Source organism: Sander lucioperca, chromosome 3 (genome assembly GCF_008315115.2).
Source record: "Sander lucioperca isolate FBNREF2018 chromosome 3, SLUC_FBN_1.2, whole genome shotgun sequence".
NCBI lineage: Eukaryota > Metazoa > Chordata > Actinopteri > Perciformes > Percidae > Sander > Sander lucioperca.
The window spans coordinates 19105633-19124307 of NC_050175.1; the positions used below are offsets into that span (position 1 = coordinate 19105633).

General features: G+C 44.3%; 1 protein-coding gene across 3 annotated transcripts in view; it reads left to right on the forward strand.

Moving 5' to 3' along the window:
* gse1 (Gse1 coiled-coil protein) overlaps positions 1–18675 on the forward strand; it is a 172949-nt gene that overhangs the window by 49783 nt on the left and 104491 nt on the right. For all 3 annotated transcript variants that reach the window (XM_035999429.1, XM_035999428.1, XM_035999430.1), the window contains exon 2: positions 9157–9298. In XM_035999429.1, the coding sequence (XP_035855322.1) occupies positions 9157–9298 (142 nt within the window). The remainder of the gene's footprint in view (positions 1–9156; positions 9299–18675) is intronic.

Here is an 18675-nt window from a genome sequence, read left to right on the forward strand (position 1 = left end):
TAGTTTTTCCTTTAGCCAATATTTTTTGCAGCTCTTTTTCACCAGATTGACCTTCACCGTCAATTTAGGAGGAGTGTGTGTTTTTTTGTGTTCCTTGTTATAATATATTACTCTTATGTTATCATGTCTCACATTATCTTTTTTTATCGTATGTGATTTGATATTATTCTCTTTATATTTTATCTAACTAATTAGTCTGTAATGTATGTTTTGTCTTGGCCAGTACATCATCTTTTTATCTTTGTGAGGGCCTTTCTGTGTTAAAGAATGAAGATAAAAACTTTGCATTTGTCCCAAACTAGTTTCTCATACTTGCAAAAACAGCTGTCTGCCACAGTAATACACAGTGGCCTACACCATTCTGACTGTGCCACAACCCGTGTTCAGGAGAAATCAGTTTACTTCTGCACATCACGGTATCCATTCATGTCTGCAAGGCATTTATGTATAGCTGGAAACAAAGAGTGCCAGCAGTGCAGATGCATAAAAACACCCACTTGCTACTGTTTTCTTATTCCGTCCCTCCCTTTGATTTTTTAAACCGCAGTGAGCAGCCTCTCTGTCGCCGTCAGTCTGTTTATCTGCCCATCCTCTCATCCCTCCTCCTGATTTGTATGCCTCCATCTTTCGTCTGCCTCATATCTAAATGCCATCGAAGAGCTGAGTGCTGCAGAGATTTCTGTTCATAATGTCACAGTGCTGCCCAGAGGAGTGTTTTATATTGACCCGTGTCTGTCTCCATACCAGCTTGTCTTGCTACATGTACTACTTGCTCTAGCCATAAGCAGTACACACAACACGCATACTGTTCTTTTCAGGAACAGTATGGAAGCATGTAATGGATAACAAACATAGATTATGTTGTAGAAAGGTTCACGTCTGTGACTTATTACTCATAACGTTATATTAAAATGTGGATTGTAAGTGTTCTCATTATGGCTCCTAACCCATTCACTCACACAAAAACATAAAAGGACTTGGTAATGTAGTGCTTCAGGTGTATCCTCAAATCCTAGAGGAACTGGAAGGCAAGCACTGTCTGTTTGTGTGTGTGTTTGTGTGTGTACATGTAGTTAGTGCTGCACTGAAAAGCAGGTTAACTTGTTTTTGCTCTGACAGCCAGGCCAGGCAGGAAAGAAGCCAATCGATAGCACTTACCCTCTTCCTGTTAGAGTTCCCAACATACTTGGGAGAAAGACGCAGCCCTGCAGTCGTTACCAGCCGTGTGTATATCTTTGCGTATACATGTTACTACCTGTCTGTACACACAAACACACACACACACACACACACACACACACACACACACACACACACACACACACACACACACACACACACACACACTATGTATAAAGCATTGTTTCTGAGGCTGAGTATGATTGAGTGCATTTATGTATTTGGAACTTTAGCCTAAGGACACACTGTAGTGCCATGAAGGAGCATTTCTCTTGATTTATTGACATCCATTTAGCCTCTCCTCACCCCGAAGCTTAAGACCAAACTGCATGTTTAACCTATCTAGGTCTTAATTCAAATAACTCTGAATTAGTAGTCTGTTAACCTTGAATTTGAATTCTGAAGATAAACTAAAAAAGTTAAAACAGACAGGAGTAAAATACATCATACATATTCATGCATATATATGCAGTGGTACTGTGGAAGTCCCTCCCTGCTCCTGCTCTGTGTACTATGATCTGCCTTAAAGGGGTGGAAGAAAAAGCGCCCTACAGGCATCAATAAAGTATCACATAGTTATTGAGGCACTTGTACCCATGCATCCTGTTCCAGGGGACAAACCAACCCAGGAAGTGGCCAAATGTTTACTGTGATATATCAAATGCTGTGCTTCCCTTCCTTTGAGCTCTGCTCTTCATCAGTATGCACATGTTTTACAGCCATACCATCATTGGCAAGGGCAGGATGATAGTGAGCGCTGAGGTTAGATGAGCACCTACTTTGGCTGATCCACTGACCTCCAGTATCCTGTGCTGCTGGGGAGTATACTTTAGCTTGTGTGCAGACATCGCAGGATTGGTTAGACTGAACGTGTACTGCTGATTCAGTCTGAATCTTATTAGCAATTCTAATGTTTGCTGAGGTATTTCTTTGGACAAGAGACTGAAGCTAATTCTGGCTTGCTCCAAGGTCGTGCCCAGCATCAGTTCTAGTGTTGCAATTAAAGGATGTTTTTTAATTTGGCTATACAAGACATATGGTCAACTGTGCAAGTGTTTTATTTTGGGGGAAAGCAAGTTAAGCAATATGCCACATGAATGAATTTTGATAATATTGTACATTTTGTAGCGGTGGGGTTAGTATTCAAGCTGTGTGTGTATATGTGTTTGTGTATTTTCTGCATATTCAGTCATGCAGACAATCAAATAAGCAAGCCCAATTCTCTTATTCTCTTAAATGTAATCTTTCAGTAAACATTAAAAGTCCCTTACAAGTATCAGCTTATATTGAAAAGGAAACTGGATAAATAGATGCCTGAAATGGTAGTTGGTGCATGCATGTGCACCTCTGTATGCATCTATTTATCTATTGTCTAATTGTGTCTATCCAGCTGCCCTCAGATCAGCCTCAGTGTGAGGCTTGCTTCTTTCGGGCTTCCTGTCCTTCTGCCTTTGACTGACCCAAGCCTGATCTGTGTTTGGGCCCAGGGCCTCCTCATGGCTACTTTGTGGGCTTGTGTGTGTGTGTGTGTGTGTGTGTGTGTGTGTGTGTGTGTGTGTGTGTGTGTGTGTGTGTGTGTTTTTCCGTGTGAGTGTTTGGCCAGCACAGGGTGGTGGGGTGTAATTTGAGCCCCAGGCTAGGACAGGACTGCTGCAGAGTCCATCCAGGCAGAAAAAGCAAGAGATGGGATCTGCAGGGTGGGCAGAGAGAGAGAGAGAGAGAGAGACAGGTCAGGACAGTTGAAAGAGTAAGAAGAGGGAAGGTTGGAACCAGAGAGAGAGTAATGGACAAAGAGTAGTGAGACTCTTTTTAACTCGGCCTCCGTGGAAGAGAGATGTCAGTCTGTGTCAGTTCGCTCCACTAACCAGCCTGTAGCAGGAGAAACAGATCTCTCCCTCCCTCTCTCTCACACTTTCTTGCTTTCTCTCCATCTCGCTCCCTCCCACACCATTTCTATCTACTTTCCTCTCTCATATCTTTTGGCGATGGCTTTTCTGCCTCAGTTGAGGGAAGCAGAAACATTCCACAGCTCAGGGGAAAACAGCAAGACTAAGTAAAAGACCAAGCAGTGAACCAGTCATCTCTAAAAGGCAGGCATTGTATAGTGCAGGTCTTCTCCTGATCACACTCCGGGTGAGTGAGAACAGGCTAATCCAAATGGTGTAGAGTAAGGCCCTGAAGGCAGGGCACTCTGCCGGATCTGCTGCAGCGTTTCCCTGTGTTTTGAGGAGGGCAGCACACAACTCTTCAAACACAGAAGGGATCAAATCTTCAAATCCCCTGGAAATGTCAACCACGTTTGAGGAAATGTCAGTAGAGCTGAGAACACACACAAGCACACATCAGCCCGAGCGTGTGGACACACTGGCACTCGCATTCAACACCATGGCAAGAAAGGCAAACGTGATATAGGGCAGTCATGTCCTGTGGGTGAAATCAGTTTCATCTCCTTCCATTTTCCCAAATCTCAAGGGAGAATCGCAGTTTGCCTCTGGAGTTATTTATTCCCAATAATGTTGAAGTTATAATGTGTGGCATTTTCACATGAATAAACATCTGCTTTGCAACTCTATAACATGAAATGATGTAACACAATAGTTAATCAACTGGTAATGCCAGTGCAGTAAAGGCAGAACAACTGAGGAATAAGGTCTTTGCTGACTCTTCAGCTGGTTGTGGAGGAGGATTGCGAGAGAAGGACTAGTTCATGAAATTATAATTTCCTGTAGTAAAAAATGATTCAATTCCTGGTCTTACTGCCTCCATAGTTCCTGTAAAATAGTTAATACGGGACACTTTGTGATAACACAATTAATTTAATATCAAAACTCCTCATATGTAGATCCTTAGTCGCCTCAGGTGATCTCATCTGCAGCCACTGACATCATCCTGTGTTCCTATTGATCTATCCTCACCTCCGCTGACTAACTTATCGACATCCTCAAGTGTATTTCCTGTCTAGACTGTCAGCAGTGTTTATGGATGGCACTGGCCCCTGGTGGCACACACACACACACACACACACACACACACACACACACACACACACACACACACACACATGTGCGCCCACCTCCTCTGCTTATCGATGTATCCTTTTGCTTCTGTCTCTGTCCTCCTTAATGAATCTTGTAGGTGTTGAACTGCAGATGTTGTGCAGGGCTCATGTATCGACGGGCATGGCCGTGATGAAAGAACTTGTCCCTGGAGAGGCCTGGGTTAGATCACAATGACTGTGAGTGTGTGTGTGTGTGTGTGTGTGTGTGTGTGTGTGTGTGTGTGTGTGTGTGTGTGTGTGTGTGTGTGTGTGTGTGTGTGTGTGTGTGTGTGTGTGTGTGTGTGTGTGTGTGTGTGAGAGAGAGACAGAGAGAACGAGAGAGAGTTATTGTTAGAGGGTGCATGTGTTTCTGGGTGATGTGCATCACCCCATCACTCCCTGTGTGTCACTACTCTGAAGTGATATTGAGTCCAGAGTGTGTGTGTGTGTGTGTGTGTGTGTGTGTGCAAGACAGTGTCAGCACTGCTTCAAGAGGTTGGCAGGTGAGACGTGGGTTGAGACAGGCAAATGACTAGAGAAGTTGTGATTGACAGGCCTCTCTCTCGAACACACTCATACACGCACACAAGCACTCCACACTTTTCCCTGTGCAAGCCCGCAGGCCCTCTAGACTCTCTTGTTTATCTGCAGCTTCATATCAAGATCTGCACTCAGCTGGTAATGGCTTGTGATCCTTTGGGGGCATATAGTACTTCACACTGCTGTGTGATTTTTGCTGGCAGGCTCTCTCCATTTCCTGCAACATCATCCATTACCAACTTCCTCCTTACTGATTAGAGGAGATAATGCTGAACTGTGGAATTAACCTCAATTAGTACCACCTCTCTAGATCCTTCTCATTTCACCTCCTGACTCCTGCGCTGCATCTTACATGTCCCCGGCCTATTTCTGCTCTATTCAAAGGGCATCAAGTGTGCTTATAAACTCAGACACAGTTTAACATTTTCATCAGTTAAAAATTTCGTCCAACGCTTTGGCTTTGGCTTCAACCAAATACCTGCAAAACCAAGGACATTACCATCAGCCTTAGCTGTACTTTGTGTTTCATGTTTATTAGCAAATGTCAGCATGATTACATGCTACACTAATGGTGTAAAACATTACTTGCTAAAACATAAGCATGTAAACATTGTCATTGTGAGAATGTTAGCATGCTGTTGTTAGCATTTTGCTCAAAGCATTGCTGTGTCTAAGTACAGCCTCACAGAGCTGTAGACTTTTAGTCTTGTCAACCTTACAACTATGTAATTGTTGTGCCCACAGTAACACTCTGTTATGTAACATGACAGACTGTAAGTAATCATGCCCCTCCCTAATTATATGGGCATAGATAAGTCATGTGGGAGCAATTATGGCAACAGCTAAATGCGTACCATCAAATGTTAGCGTCCCAGCTTATATGTTAAGTGCTACTTTCCACCATCTGTTTTGTGGACGAGAGAAGCAACAATATCTCAGTGATTAAATTATAAAGGCTCATGGCCCGGAACTGACAGAGTAGTTTAGACACTTAGGGCCCTATTTTAACGATCTGAAACACAAGTATCAAACGCCAAACGCAAGTAGCTTTGTGGGCGGATCTCGGGCGCTGTTGCTATTATACCGGCGGGATAAATGACTCTTGCGCCCGACGCAAATCAAAATGGGTTGGTCTGAAATAGCTACGTTACTCATAGGTGTGGTTTGGGCGTAATGTGCAATAAACCAATCAGAGCGTTATCTCACATTCCATTTAAAAGCAGGCGCGCTTGTTCCATGGCGGATTGCTATTATAATGGCAGAGTTGCTAGGCGCACACTCTTAATACATCCATGGGCACACGCCAGGAGCGGTTCACAACCGAGGAGACCGACGTTTGCTATTGTTTTTCTTTTTGACAAAATGTAAATAAAGAAATATCACAAAAACATACTTTCCGATGTTTTGGGCTCACTCTCACTGAATCACGAGGTTATGAATGCATGGTGATATTTTTGCAATGTAGTCTAACATTAGACCCAGATTACCTCACTATAGACGATGCAGCTCTTCTGTCTCTCCTCTCCCGTGCTGCTGCTGGGGCATTTGGGTTAAGTGGCATCAGCACATGCAGTTCAACATCACATCATCTTAAGTCCTCTAATATTTCCTCATTTACGTCATCAACACATCCATAATTCATAGAAATGTTGTGTAAAACAAGGTCATATTTTTCCTTGTATTTATGTATGGTTTGCAAAAATGGGAACTGCTGGGTCCGTGAGATGAGAGAAGCAAAGTGTATGCGCGGTGTGCACACTCTACATTACAGCCAAGCATGCGCCCTTAAAATAGCATCTGAATAACGCGCCACTGACTTTAGACTAGGTTTTTCCTGGTCTGTGACGGAATTGTTTTCTGAAACTGCAAAACAGCACTAGAGAACGTTTGCGCCAGAACACGCTAGTTGCGTTAGCAAGTTAATTCCCTAATTTACCGACGTGAGTCTGTGGAGGGAAAAGTCCGCTGTGCGTCGGGTGCAAAATAGGAATGATACATGCGTCGATGTACAAAGTCAATTGCGCTGGGTGCAAGATAGGAATGATACATGCGTCGATGTACAAAGTCAATTGCGCTGGGTGCAAGATAGGGCCATTAGTATCCTCTCTAGTATACATTTCTCCTTTTATCTCTCACAGTTAAATATACAGTGTGGGAAATTCATAAACAAGCGCCTCACGTGTGCACTTTTAATCAAAAAAAGACAGGCAGCAAATAGGCTGAAAGACAAAATGAGAGACAGAAAAGGTTAGGAAACCTGTGGCCATGTTTGTTGTGTATGTTTTCTGGAGTAGAGGTAATCCCCAGGCTCAGACGTGACTATTTACTTTACTATTTGCTTACACCTGACTTGTTAGCAATACAGACTGGGGACAAACACCCAACGCGTCTCATGAAGAGGATAAGATAAGTAGGGAAACTTGACAAAGCAAAGAAGTGAATATACCCAGTCTCTGGTAGCTCAGAAAGTGTGCATATGCACACGCACACACACACACACACACACACACACACACACACTCATACACACGAGAATCCCAATAATTCAGTGGCATAGCCATTACAGAAAGTGCGTGGGAGAGGTGGATTGTTAGCTTGAACAAAGGGTGAGTTTATTAAGTGAGGTGTGTTTAAATGGTTTTTAACTGCTGGTGTGAAGGAGGCAGCTGTCTGGGCCTGAAGAGAGGGCAGTTGGACAGGTCTGAGCAAGAGAGGCAGTTGAAAAAAACTTCCATCCCAAAACATTCCCCTGACCAGCAGGTGGATTATATGCCAACAGCCAAAACACTTTTTTGTGTTATAGCAACTATTGTGGTTTTGCCCACTCAGTCTTAGGCTACATCCTCACTAATACGTTTTTGTTTAAAAACTCCAGGGTTGCATTGTGGTCTGGATGGGCAGAAACAGAGACAACAACACAAGTAACAGTTTCACCTTGTCGTCGGTCCAAGCAAATGAATTCCTGGTCTTACTTTTCACAGTGTGGATTTTAGTAGTGTGGATGTAGCCTGAAATAAGAGGGAACATTGATGCACCTTGATGCTCACAAGCACCTGCATGTTTGTGTGTGTGTAAGCACACAGGTATGCGCGCACACACACACACACACACACACACACACACACACACACACACACACACACACACACACACACACACACACACACACACACACTCAAATAAAAAAGCACTAACTACTTCCCCCCTGGCTCTTCGTGAGAAGTCATTAGGAACGTGTCTGTGTGTTTTATTTTTAGCAGTGTGTGTGTTTAGGAGGGGTTGTGGAGTCTCGTCAGTCTTCAGGGCCCCCCTCTGTCGCTCTGTGTCTCTGCCTCCAGCTGAGAGCTATGTATATTTCATCAGCCCAGGGTGCCTTTTTGTCTTGAGATGCGCTACACCTCCCCTGCCTGTCTCACTGCTACTCGTCAATGGAGGGAGCCGTCACAGCCTCTTTAAAATTCTCCCCCACTTCTCTCTCTCTCTCTCTCTCTCTCTCTCTCTCTCTCTCCTCACAGACAGCCACCCTCTGCTTTTCATGGTCAGCTTGTCTCTCTCCTGAAGGCTCATCCCTCTTTCCTCTTTCAGCTGTGGAAGGGAGCAGAGCAAAGCACATCCAAACAGACTTGGGCTGTCAGGAAAACTCTTTCTCTCTCTCTGTCTCTCTCCGTCTTTGAGAATCAAAGTCTGTCTGTTTTGCGACTCTGTCACTTCAGGGAAGGGACACTTCTTCACCCAGCGCTGCATCTCCTTCAGTTGTTGTCTTTTTATAGCAGAAATCTGAGTGCTCTGACAGTAGCTAAAATGGTTACATGGCTACATCTGCAGTTAATTGCTATATTTGCACCAACAGTGTCTTTTCATTGTTTAGATTTTATTATTATGTCAATATTGCTGTTGTACACTGTTGACACTTTTGTTTCCATAACATTATCAGGGCACCTCTTAGTGTATGTGTGTAGCATAAGCTGTATCTAGTGGTCTTATAATTAAGCTTAGCGTTAGTTCATGCAGGACACGGAAGTCATACGCCCGCTGATTGAATTATCGTTCCTATCAGACACACACCAATCACAGCCATTCTCACAAGGCGGCCCTTTTAAATATGACTCCCTCCTCACTGGCCCCTGCTACACTGACGCTGCTTCACTCGCTGCTGCTGCTGGCAACCTTTTGCCTCCACCACTCCAGCCTTCACCTTCCTAATTCAGAGTCCTAACATGACTCAAAGTTTAAAATGTTTTTTAATGTCTTTCTTTTGACTCACTCACGCATCTGCTCCCTGTTTCAGCTTAGCATGCTGCTTGGCTGGTCCAAGAGCGGAGCCCTCATCGCCAAGCATAACTGTATTTCCATTTGTTGCTTTTATTTCCGGTATGTTAATTATGTCTATCATCTTTCAGGCGTGTACTGTGATTGAGAGTGCGACTGGAGCCAGTAAGGAGGTGGACTCAGGGCCTTTGCAGCCTGCAGGTGACCACATTCCCTCTCACCCAGTGACCTCGGAGCCAGAGAAAGCTGACCGAGCTGACCGCCCACTTTCCAGTGAGTATAGCTCTCCCAAATGCCAGATCACAGTCTTCAACACACTTTTTGTTTTTGTTTCACCTCTGTTTTGTTGCTGTGGCTTAACATAATGCTGTCTGGTTCACTTTAAAGTCCTGTTTATAGGATGTGACTGTGAAATCCATAGCATGTCACTTTACACCAATGGGATCATCTTTGATAGATCTTAGTACACACACCACTGCAATTACATATCCCTGTGGCTATTCTACAATCACTGGCAGCATTATCGGACACGTTTCATATTGCAATTCTTAATCTCATCGCTCTGTGTGGTCACAACTGTGAGAGAGACTTTCACTCAGACCATCCAATAGTAAATGCTTTGGTTCAGCCTTCATCATTCAACTACTAAGATTAGACTTACCTTCTGTATCTCTTCACTTAGCAGGCATCTTATCTCTGCTTCCTCTTTTCTGTGTGAGGTGTCATTTTGACCCTGCTGTGTGGCAACAAAGGAAGTAGTGAGACCCCTGGAGGGAATGAGATACGGTCTGAGGTGGCTAATAACACTCACCGAAGAGTTTAAAATAAAAAGTCATGTGCTGTCATGTCTTCACACACTTCATACTCTTGTAACGCTTTAACCACGCTCCTCCACAACCATTGTATTTTCTCACCCAAACTGGATTGACTATTCTTTTTCTTATTTTGTCATTACAACAGTCAACCTATACATGCTGCTGCGTGAGACCAGGAGGAGATAATATTTATGATTTCCCTGCAGTTTGTTTTGCAAATGTTCTGGGGATCTTAGCCCTTCCTTACCTCCTTTGAATGCATTGTTTAACAGCAACTGCTTTTAATTGTTGACAATGCAAACCCAACCTGCCCACAAAACGTACACACACAGACTCTCAAACCATGACATTTGACAATGTTCACATGCAAATGCTTAGACAGCATATCTCACTCTTTTTTGTTGTTGCTTTTTTTTATTTTGCGTACCGCTAATCAGTAATCAGCAGTTTCTTATTGCTGCCATCCTCGACCCAGAGCAATGGATTATAGGTTTGCTCACGTCTCCTTCATCTGCAGTATAGTGTTCAGCCAGAAAGATGAATAAGCAAATTGTTGGGATGCTGGTGAAGTAAAGGATGATAGGGATAAAACGAGACTGAGAGATGAGTTGGAAGATGTCATGATGAAGCAGGCACTAACACAAAAAATAAATGACATGCAAGCGTGTATGTGTGAGTATGTCCCGAGGGAGGCCATCACTACAGTGGGTTTTGGAGCTCAGTGCGTTTATGTGGAAAGTGCAGCTGTCTCCTGTAATCAGTAAAGCTGGACTGCCTTTTTTCTTGGTATCTGTTCTCTTCCTTTTTTGTGTGTGTTTACACTTATAAACACAGGACTTTTTGTAAATTTAATTTACTTAAAGGAGAACTCTGGGCAATTTTTACGTCTTTGTATTGTATTTTGTGTCTGTTAAGAGACACAAAGGCACTCTTTATGTTATGCCCACAAAACTGCCATTTTAGCTCACTGGGAGCTCTGGGCATTAGCTGCAGCAACTCCAGTTTGCTAGGACCGATTTGGCTCGTTTCTTTGCTATCGACAGTACTAACATAGTTATAGCGATTAAGATTAACGTAAAAATTGGTCGAAGTTCTCCTTTAACTCACCACCCTCCTTTTTTCACTTTATCTCATCCTGCTCTACAGTGTCTTTCTCTCTTGGTTACCACTCCCTCCTGCTCAGGCCATTCTCTCTCTCTTTTCTCTAAGGCTATATCTGTTTAGCCGTAAGGGCCCCCCTGTCGTTTACAGAAACTCATCTTAAGCTCTCTTTCCAACTGAAAACACACACACAGGCACACTAGCTCAACCACAACACACTCAAAGGCACCTGGTTAAACAGTCATGACAAAGAGGGCCACCGCACATCCACAGACACACTCATACACACAGAAGACTGAACATTCCTCCCAGTGGTCTAGTGTGGGTTGAGAACAGGGTTTTCATGAGTTATTTAAGTGCTCTCCATCATGCGTGTTGCGCTGCAGTTCACACTGACATGACACGGCCCATTTCCTCTGCTCAGGCTGGAAACGTGACACAAGACACGCTGGCGGTGTTCACACCGAATAGAGTAGAGAGGTGCACAATCTGTCATGATCTTAAGATTGTTGGATTTAAATCATTAAATGGGCCCCTATGCAACAGCTAGAGTAAAGCTAAAAGGAGAGGCTTATGATTTTAGACAGTTGCTGTTACACAGTTGCTGTCAACTGCAGTTTGATTTCAATTGTGTGTGTGTGTGTGTGTGTGTGTGTGTGTGTGAATATTTATTGGCTTAATGATCACAGCTCTAATGTAAATGTTTGTTTTGACCAATGGCATACAGAGAGAGAGAGGCAGTGTGCTTTCACATTGCATTGTGTGTGTTGTCAGTGTGTGAGTTAAGGAGCTCTCCATATATATGCAGACAAGAGATTCCCATTTCTCATTTCAAATGTCCCAACATCATGAGCCCCTATCAGACAGGAAACAGGCTGGAGTGGGGAGGATGTGACATCTGGGCTGACCACAATGTGCTTCAGGCCCATGAACACATTCACTGAACACTTCACATACATCAGCTGTCCCTCAGGCTCAAAACAACCACACAGTCAATACATCACTATTAATGGTGAAGGAAAAAGGAACAACCTCCCTGCTGTACTGTCTGCATAGACATCTAATGGAGGAATGGTCAAACAGGACTAATGTAAAGGGGAAAATATATGGTGAGGAAATTTGTACCATTATGCTCTTCTTTATCCCCACTGTTTAAGCACCAAGAGGTAAGAGTGGTGTGGATTTAGACTTTTTCAACATTTATTCTGGTCCCTTTTACGGTTTCAGCACAGCATTCTCTCCCTAATCGTGTCATACTAAGTGCATGCATTCAGAGATATGTACATTTATGTTTGTGTGTACATGTATGTGTGTGTTTTGGAATTTAACGTGCTGATGATGTGATTGTCATGAGGTAGGCTGTGAGTGTGTTTTGATTGCAATGGCACAGCTGGATTTGGCAGACTTGGCAGTCTTGTGTGCTCAGTTCAATACAATTACAAATACCCACTGAGGGAGCATGGAGCACCACTGAAGATAGGGTGTGTGGGTGCTGGTTGGTGCACAGAGGGGGGAAATTCACAGTATCTGGCAACCCGCCTTTCATGGGAGGAGGATCAATAGCTGAGCTGTTGCTTTAGCCGCTGTGGTTAACATTTCACATTAAGAGTCTTGCATGGAGAACACAGCAGTGAGGTTAAATCCATAAACAGCCATGTTGCAAGAGCATATTCACTGCACACAAACACACACACACACACACACACACACACACACACACACACACACACACACATTCAGTGAGGAACAGTCTGTCCATGAGAGGGTGTTTACAGCTGCCCATCCTTGTATCTCTTGTCCAGAGAACAGAGCAGCAGGTGGAGAGTGAGAGTAGCTGTGTGAGAAAGAATAGAGCTGAGGGATGACAGGAACAGTGTGCTGAGATGTGGGGAAGGAAGTTATGGGGAGGATGGTGAGAGGAGGACAACGACACTGAATGGAGAGACGACAGGGGATGTGTTTGGAGAGAGAGAGATCAGAGGGTGACAGAGGAGGCATGGAGAGGAATGCCATGCTCCCCCCCCCGACTCCCTCTCTTTTCTTCTTTTCTTTTGTCCCCCTCAGTAGGGATGACAGGAGGGTGGGCTAACTTCGAATGACAGTGACAAGCTTGCCACCGCTCCCATGAAGCACAGCAGATGGAAGTGTGTGTGTGTGTGTGTGTGTGCGATTAACATGCCACTGGAGACCAGGGTATACCGAGTCTCTTGGCAGCACCACGCTTGGCAGAGCGCCACCTTACTGCCCTCTTTTTCCAGCCCAGCAGAGTGGGCTTTGAGGTGTGTGTGTGTGTGTGTGTGTGTGTGTGTGTGTGTGTGTGTGTGTGTGTGTGTGTGTGTGTGTGTGTGTGTGTGTGTGTGTGTGTGTGTGTGTGTGTGTGTGTGTGTGTGTGCGTGCGTGCGTGCGTGCGTGTGTGTGTTTGTGTGAGGGGAAGCAGTCTCAACAAACACATTTTAATTCACAGTGTTCCCATTGTCTTTTACATTGTATCCTTTCTTCAGGGGGAAAGCTAGCTGGATGGCCTCTGTGGCTGCATCCATCTATTTGAGTAATTTGGTAATGTAATGATCACAGGATTTTTGAGAAACAGAGCTCTGTTCTGCAGTGTGGCGCCAGTCCTGGCGGGCATGGGGGAATTTGTCAGGAGACAGTGGGTTTGGCACTGTGCCACGGTTATTAGCCACTCACAGGGTGGGCACGGGGTTATGCCCCGACTCAATCACTCACTGTGTTTGCATGTGTGTGCTTAATGTGTTTGTTTCTGTGAGTGTGTGTTTGTGCGTGTCTACCATTTGAGTCAGGATTCTCCTCTGGTCACACTGACCTTATTGTGAAGTCACTTCTGGTTGATTTGTACCCTTTCCAACACATTCCTCTCTCCGAAAGGCTGAGAAACAGGCCGTTAACCCCCTCTCCCCCCTCACTCTCTCTCGTCTTCCCTCCTGATGGGTTTGATTTAGTGACTGTGGTTTTCCATCCAGAGCCTGGGAGCCAGAAAGAGTAGACTTAGGGAGAACTATGGATTCACAGCCAGCGGAGCACGTCATTACTTGGCCATAGCTCATCAGCAGATACATCAGCAGGCTGGAGGGCTAATAGATGCGAGCTGTCGCAGGAAGTAATAAACCTCTCTTCATTTCACCCCTTTAATTATTTCCTTCTCACACGTTGCGTGGATTGCACTAAATGATGACAGCAAAAAGCATCTAAGAGTTTGTTACGTTATTTGAGGCTGATTGTTTGCCTGCATTCTACAGTATATATAATAATATAATAACTGCACTTAGTGCAACGTGGCCCAAATAATTCCTCTTTTGGGCTTGGGAGAAGTTATATTTAGGCCCTGGTGAGGCCACCCGATGTGAGGTTAATGCTCAGTGTAGGGCATTGAGGTCAGGTTCCAGACATGTTTCAGCAGTAACCCTAACAAAGATGACCACTTAGTGAGAGACCTCCAGACTCTAACCCTTGACCTCACAAAGGAAACAGGTGTTCAAGCAGGATTAAGCCTGACTGCCTGCACACTCAGAGCTGGCAGCAGGCTGTGTTGTGTATGTGTTTGTCTCTTTTCATTTACAGCAGATGGACATACATAAGAAAACCTTGCTCCAACAAAAAAAAAAAAACAATTTGTGTGAAAAGTGTTTTATAGAGATGAGTTTTTTTTTTTTTTTTTTTTTATGAAAACAGGGTTTTATCAGTGATGTGAGCTTACCAACTGAGCAATATTTGATTCATTCCTTTAATTTTGTTTTTCCTTATGCTCTTGTCATGTTCACCTTTTCCCACTCCTTTTTATTTTTATCTCCTTTTCTCTCCCTCCCTCTGTAACCCCATGACTTCAGTCATCCCTTCCTCCCACCCAGCCTCCCTGTCTCCACCTCTACCCTCTCTCCCTCCTTGCTTTCTGCTCGTCGATCCCTCTCTTCTTCCCTCCCTCTCAAACTGTCCTCCACTGTCAGCCGACTTGGCTGAGGCTAAGTGCTTTTTGCTGTCTCACTGCAGGTGGGACTGTAATAAAGCTTGTCAGTGGGAGGCATGGGTCGCACTGTCACATGCTCTTTGCCTCCCCTCTGTTAACTCCCAACTCCATCTCCTTCCAACCATCCCCCCATCTCTGTCAACCCCCCGCCACTCTCCTCCAAGACCCTCTGCTTTTATATTTCCTCTCTCATTTGTCTGCCTTTTCTTTCCCATTTCGTCTTGCTCTTACCCGAAACGGTGCTACTTGACTTGTCTCTCATGTCTCTCTCTCTCTCTCTCTCTCTCTCTCTCTCTCTCTCTCTCTCTCTCTCTCTCTCTCTCTCTCTCTCTCTCTCTCTCTCTGGTTTCCTTGCCAACGGCACTTTCAGGAACATGATGAAGAAGAGCAGCAACAGGAGACATCCCTCTCAACATAACAACTGCACGCGCACACGCACGCACACACACACTCACACACACACACACACACACACACAATCCATGTAAATGACTCCAGGTGAGGTTGTATTGTTTGCCCAGCTGCTCCTGCTAACCAGTCTCTCCTGTTCCATAGTAAACCAGCAGGCTGCATGGAAATCAGCTTCCTCTACACAAAACAGTTCTCTGTTTGTCCTCGTTTTTTTTATATTTGCGCACATTATGTTTGCTTGTATGTTTGTGTAGATGTGAGTGCTTGTTTCTGCACATGACACTCAAAGGGCATGCATGTTTTTCAGAATCATCTAAACCCATTTCTTATTCCAGTGTGTGTGTGTGTGTGTGTGTGTGTGTGTGTGTGTTTGTGTGCACTACAGTAATAGAAATGGCTTGTACACCATATCTTACTTGTTCTAGCCACATGATGGCAATACTGAGCCCCTTGTTTAAAAGGAATCCCTCTCTCACACACGTGCACACCCAGCCCTCTTTAGTCTGAGTTAGCCCAGGCTTGTGTAGGGTGACGGGGTGCAGTGAATAATTTAGTCCTGGCCATGTTAATGGCTGACAGCGAACATGGCCTCTCTACTCTGCTCTTGGCCCATTACTAGTCCATTCTGTTTCACTCTCACTCTTTCTTTGTCGCTCTATTGTCCTCTCTATTTTCCATTTATAGTGTCCTAGTGATGATGACGATTTAGATGTCATTTTTTTTCTAATCACGGTTGTTTTATCGTATTACGGAAAAAAAACTAAACACTTGTCTAATTAAAATGGATTAGGGGAGTTTTATGAATGTATCATTATTTAACCACGTTTTCTGGTGGTTGAACATCTATGTTAATAACATTGAGTAATTATCACCTTCACCTCTTTTCTGTCCTTATTAACATTTTTCAAACCTTGGTGCACAAATATTACATTTTTAAAGTGGCAGTATATTGACTTATCCTGTCCAATAGCTTCTTTCTAAGCTATTTAAAAATCCCCTGTGTGATCAGCCACTAAATAAATAAAAAAAATTCCAATTACCTGACAGAAATATTTCTTTAAATTATGTCTTATAATTTCCCTGACCTCATTATTACTTCTTTCACCCTAAGCAAAATAATTATACAGATTTCTTTTTTGTTTTGCAAGATGAAATATGAGGATTGTTGTCTTGTGTGCAAGGGCAGCGCACACTTTTTTTGGTTGGCAAAACTAGATGCAGGAAATGTTAAATAACATTCACTTTTATATTTACAATCTCTGGATGTATTTGTCATTTAACTATTCTCGTATATTTTACTTCCTCTATGGTCCCCCACACCTTATCTTCACACTCCCAACCCTTCTGTCCTCAATCTCTACACAAACTGTTGAGCAGATCACAGGAAACACGTGTGTGGGTATGAGTATATATAGTGTGTGTATATGTATCTGTCTGGCCCCAGTCAAGCATTATTAATGTTATGACTGCCCCACTGGGCTTCAGCTCTCTGTTTGTGTGACGTGGGTGAAGAATAATATGACCCTTACACTAATGCAATCACATACACTAAACAAATTATAGCTCCCTCCCTCTCCGTCTCTCTCCCGTCATTTCTCTCGCTCTCAATTCAGCCATGACGATGTGGCGTACGTGGTGTGCAGCTTGTCCAGCCTATGTGTGTTTTCATAGGCCCTGCCTCGCTCCATTTTTCTCTCTGATACGATCAGTATGACTGTGTTTGGGGCAGTAGGATCCATGGAGCCTGGCGTGGCAGGCTGCAGCAGCACTGAGGTCTGGCCAGGCTCAGGCAGGCTCAGGGGGGATTGGGAGTGACATGTCCGGGGTGAGACACCCCATAGTTGGGACTCCCCACCAGCCTGTCTGGCTCCAGCCTGGCTGATAGAGTCCAGCTGAGCGTGGAGAGGAGGTGCTCCCTATACTGTATCTCCTGGCCCCCTCTCTCCTCTCTTCTCTTGAGCATCTGTCTGTCACATCAAAGTGTTCAACTCCTCATGTGTGCATTGCATGTATTTTTTTTTTTTACCTCTGCTGTTCTCAACAATTCTTATTTGCTAAATTTCATCCATTTGTTTTTATCATTCTCTCTGCCACACCTCCTTTTCTCTCCTGTTGCTTTTTTTCTTTCTCTCCACTGAATGTCACACATATACTTTTCCTCCTCCATCTCTCTATCTCACACAAACACATCCAGAACCCTTGAAAAGGGGTCATGATTGAGGCGTGCTGTTAATTAGCCGGCAGTAGTTGTCGTAGCAGAGCGATGGTAGGGTGTAATTAATTAGGTGGCATGTGCACAGTGGGAGAAAAAGAGGGAGAGATAGAGTGAGAGAGAAATACCCGCTATCAGTCCTCCTTTTATCCTCTGAGCTCAGATGAGTTCTCTAATGAGAAAAAATGAGATGCTCCCAACCAGGGAAGCAAGCATTTTGTCCTTTACATGTTCTCTCTGCCTCTCCTCTGCTTGTCGTTCTATCACTGCCTTGTTCTCTTTTCATCTGCCTATCACATCCGTGCTATTGCTAGTGGGGTGCCAGTGAGTTGGAGTCACCAGCCATAGATCTCCCACAGTAGAATGAACACAGCCTCTGGGACACGTCCAGACACACTCATACAGTGCTGACAGCTATACCACACAGCAGAGATGGCATATAGCAGTTTATGGGGATTTACAGATACCCTGTTGTAATGGCTGCTGCTCTTTTGTATTTGTGTTAGCAGTGGTGGTTTTATTTGTCAGGAAAAAAGGGAGAAAGAGAGAGGAAGCGAGAGAAAGATGATAGATGGAGAGATCTTGAGATCTCGAAAAGGCATAGAAAATGTGGGAGGGAGCAAAAGGTGCACAAACACTCAAAGCTCTATTGATCCTCTCCTCAGTTCAACACTGACTCCTTGACCTCATTCAGAAGCACATCTGTGTGTGTGTGTGTGTGTGTGTGTGTGTGTGTGTGTGTGTGTGTGTGTGTGTGTGTGTGTGTCATCAGGTGTGTGTATTTCCAGCTGCATGTGTGTGTGTGTACTCTATATGTCAAAGGCCTAACTATAGTGTGATGTATATGTTTACAAAAACCGCAGAGCATCTCAACCTGTGTCAACCTTTACCCTTTAACAGCATCATGAATATTTAGACGCACACAAAGCCCCAGCCTTGCACTCTTCCTGCATACATTTAATTTCTCTTGGAGACATCCAAATGCATGCAGCACAGCCCCCCGCCCCCAACACACACAGTGTAGTGTAAACTGAGTTTAATGGCTGCCTGGCCTGTCCTGTCCTGTGTGACTGAAACTGTCGTAGGTGACAGGTTTATGGACAGTTTGGCAATGTCACCGGAGACAGCC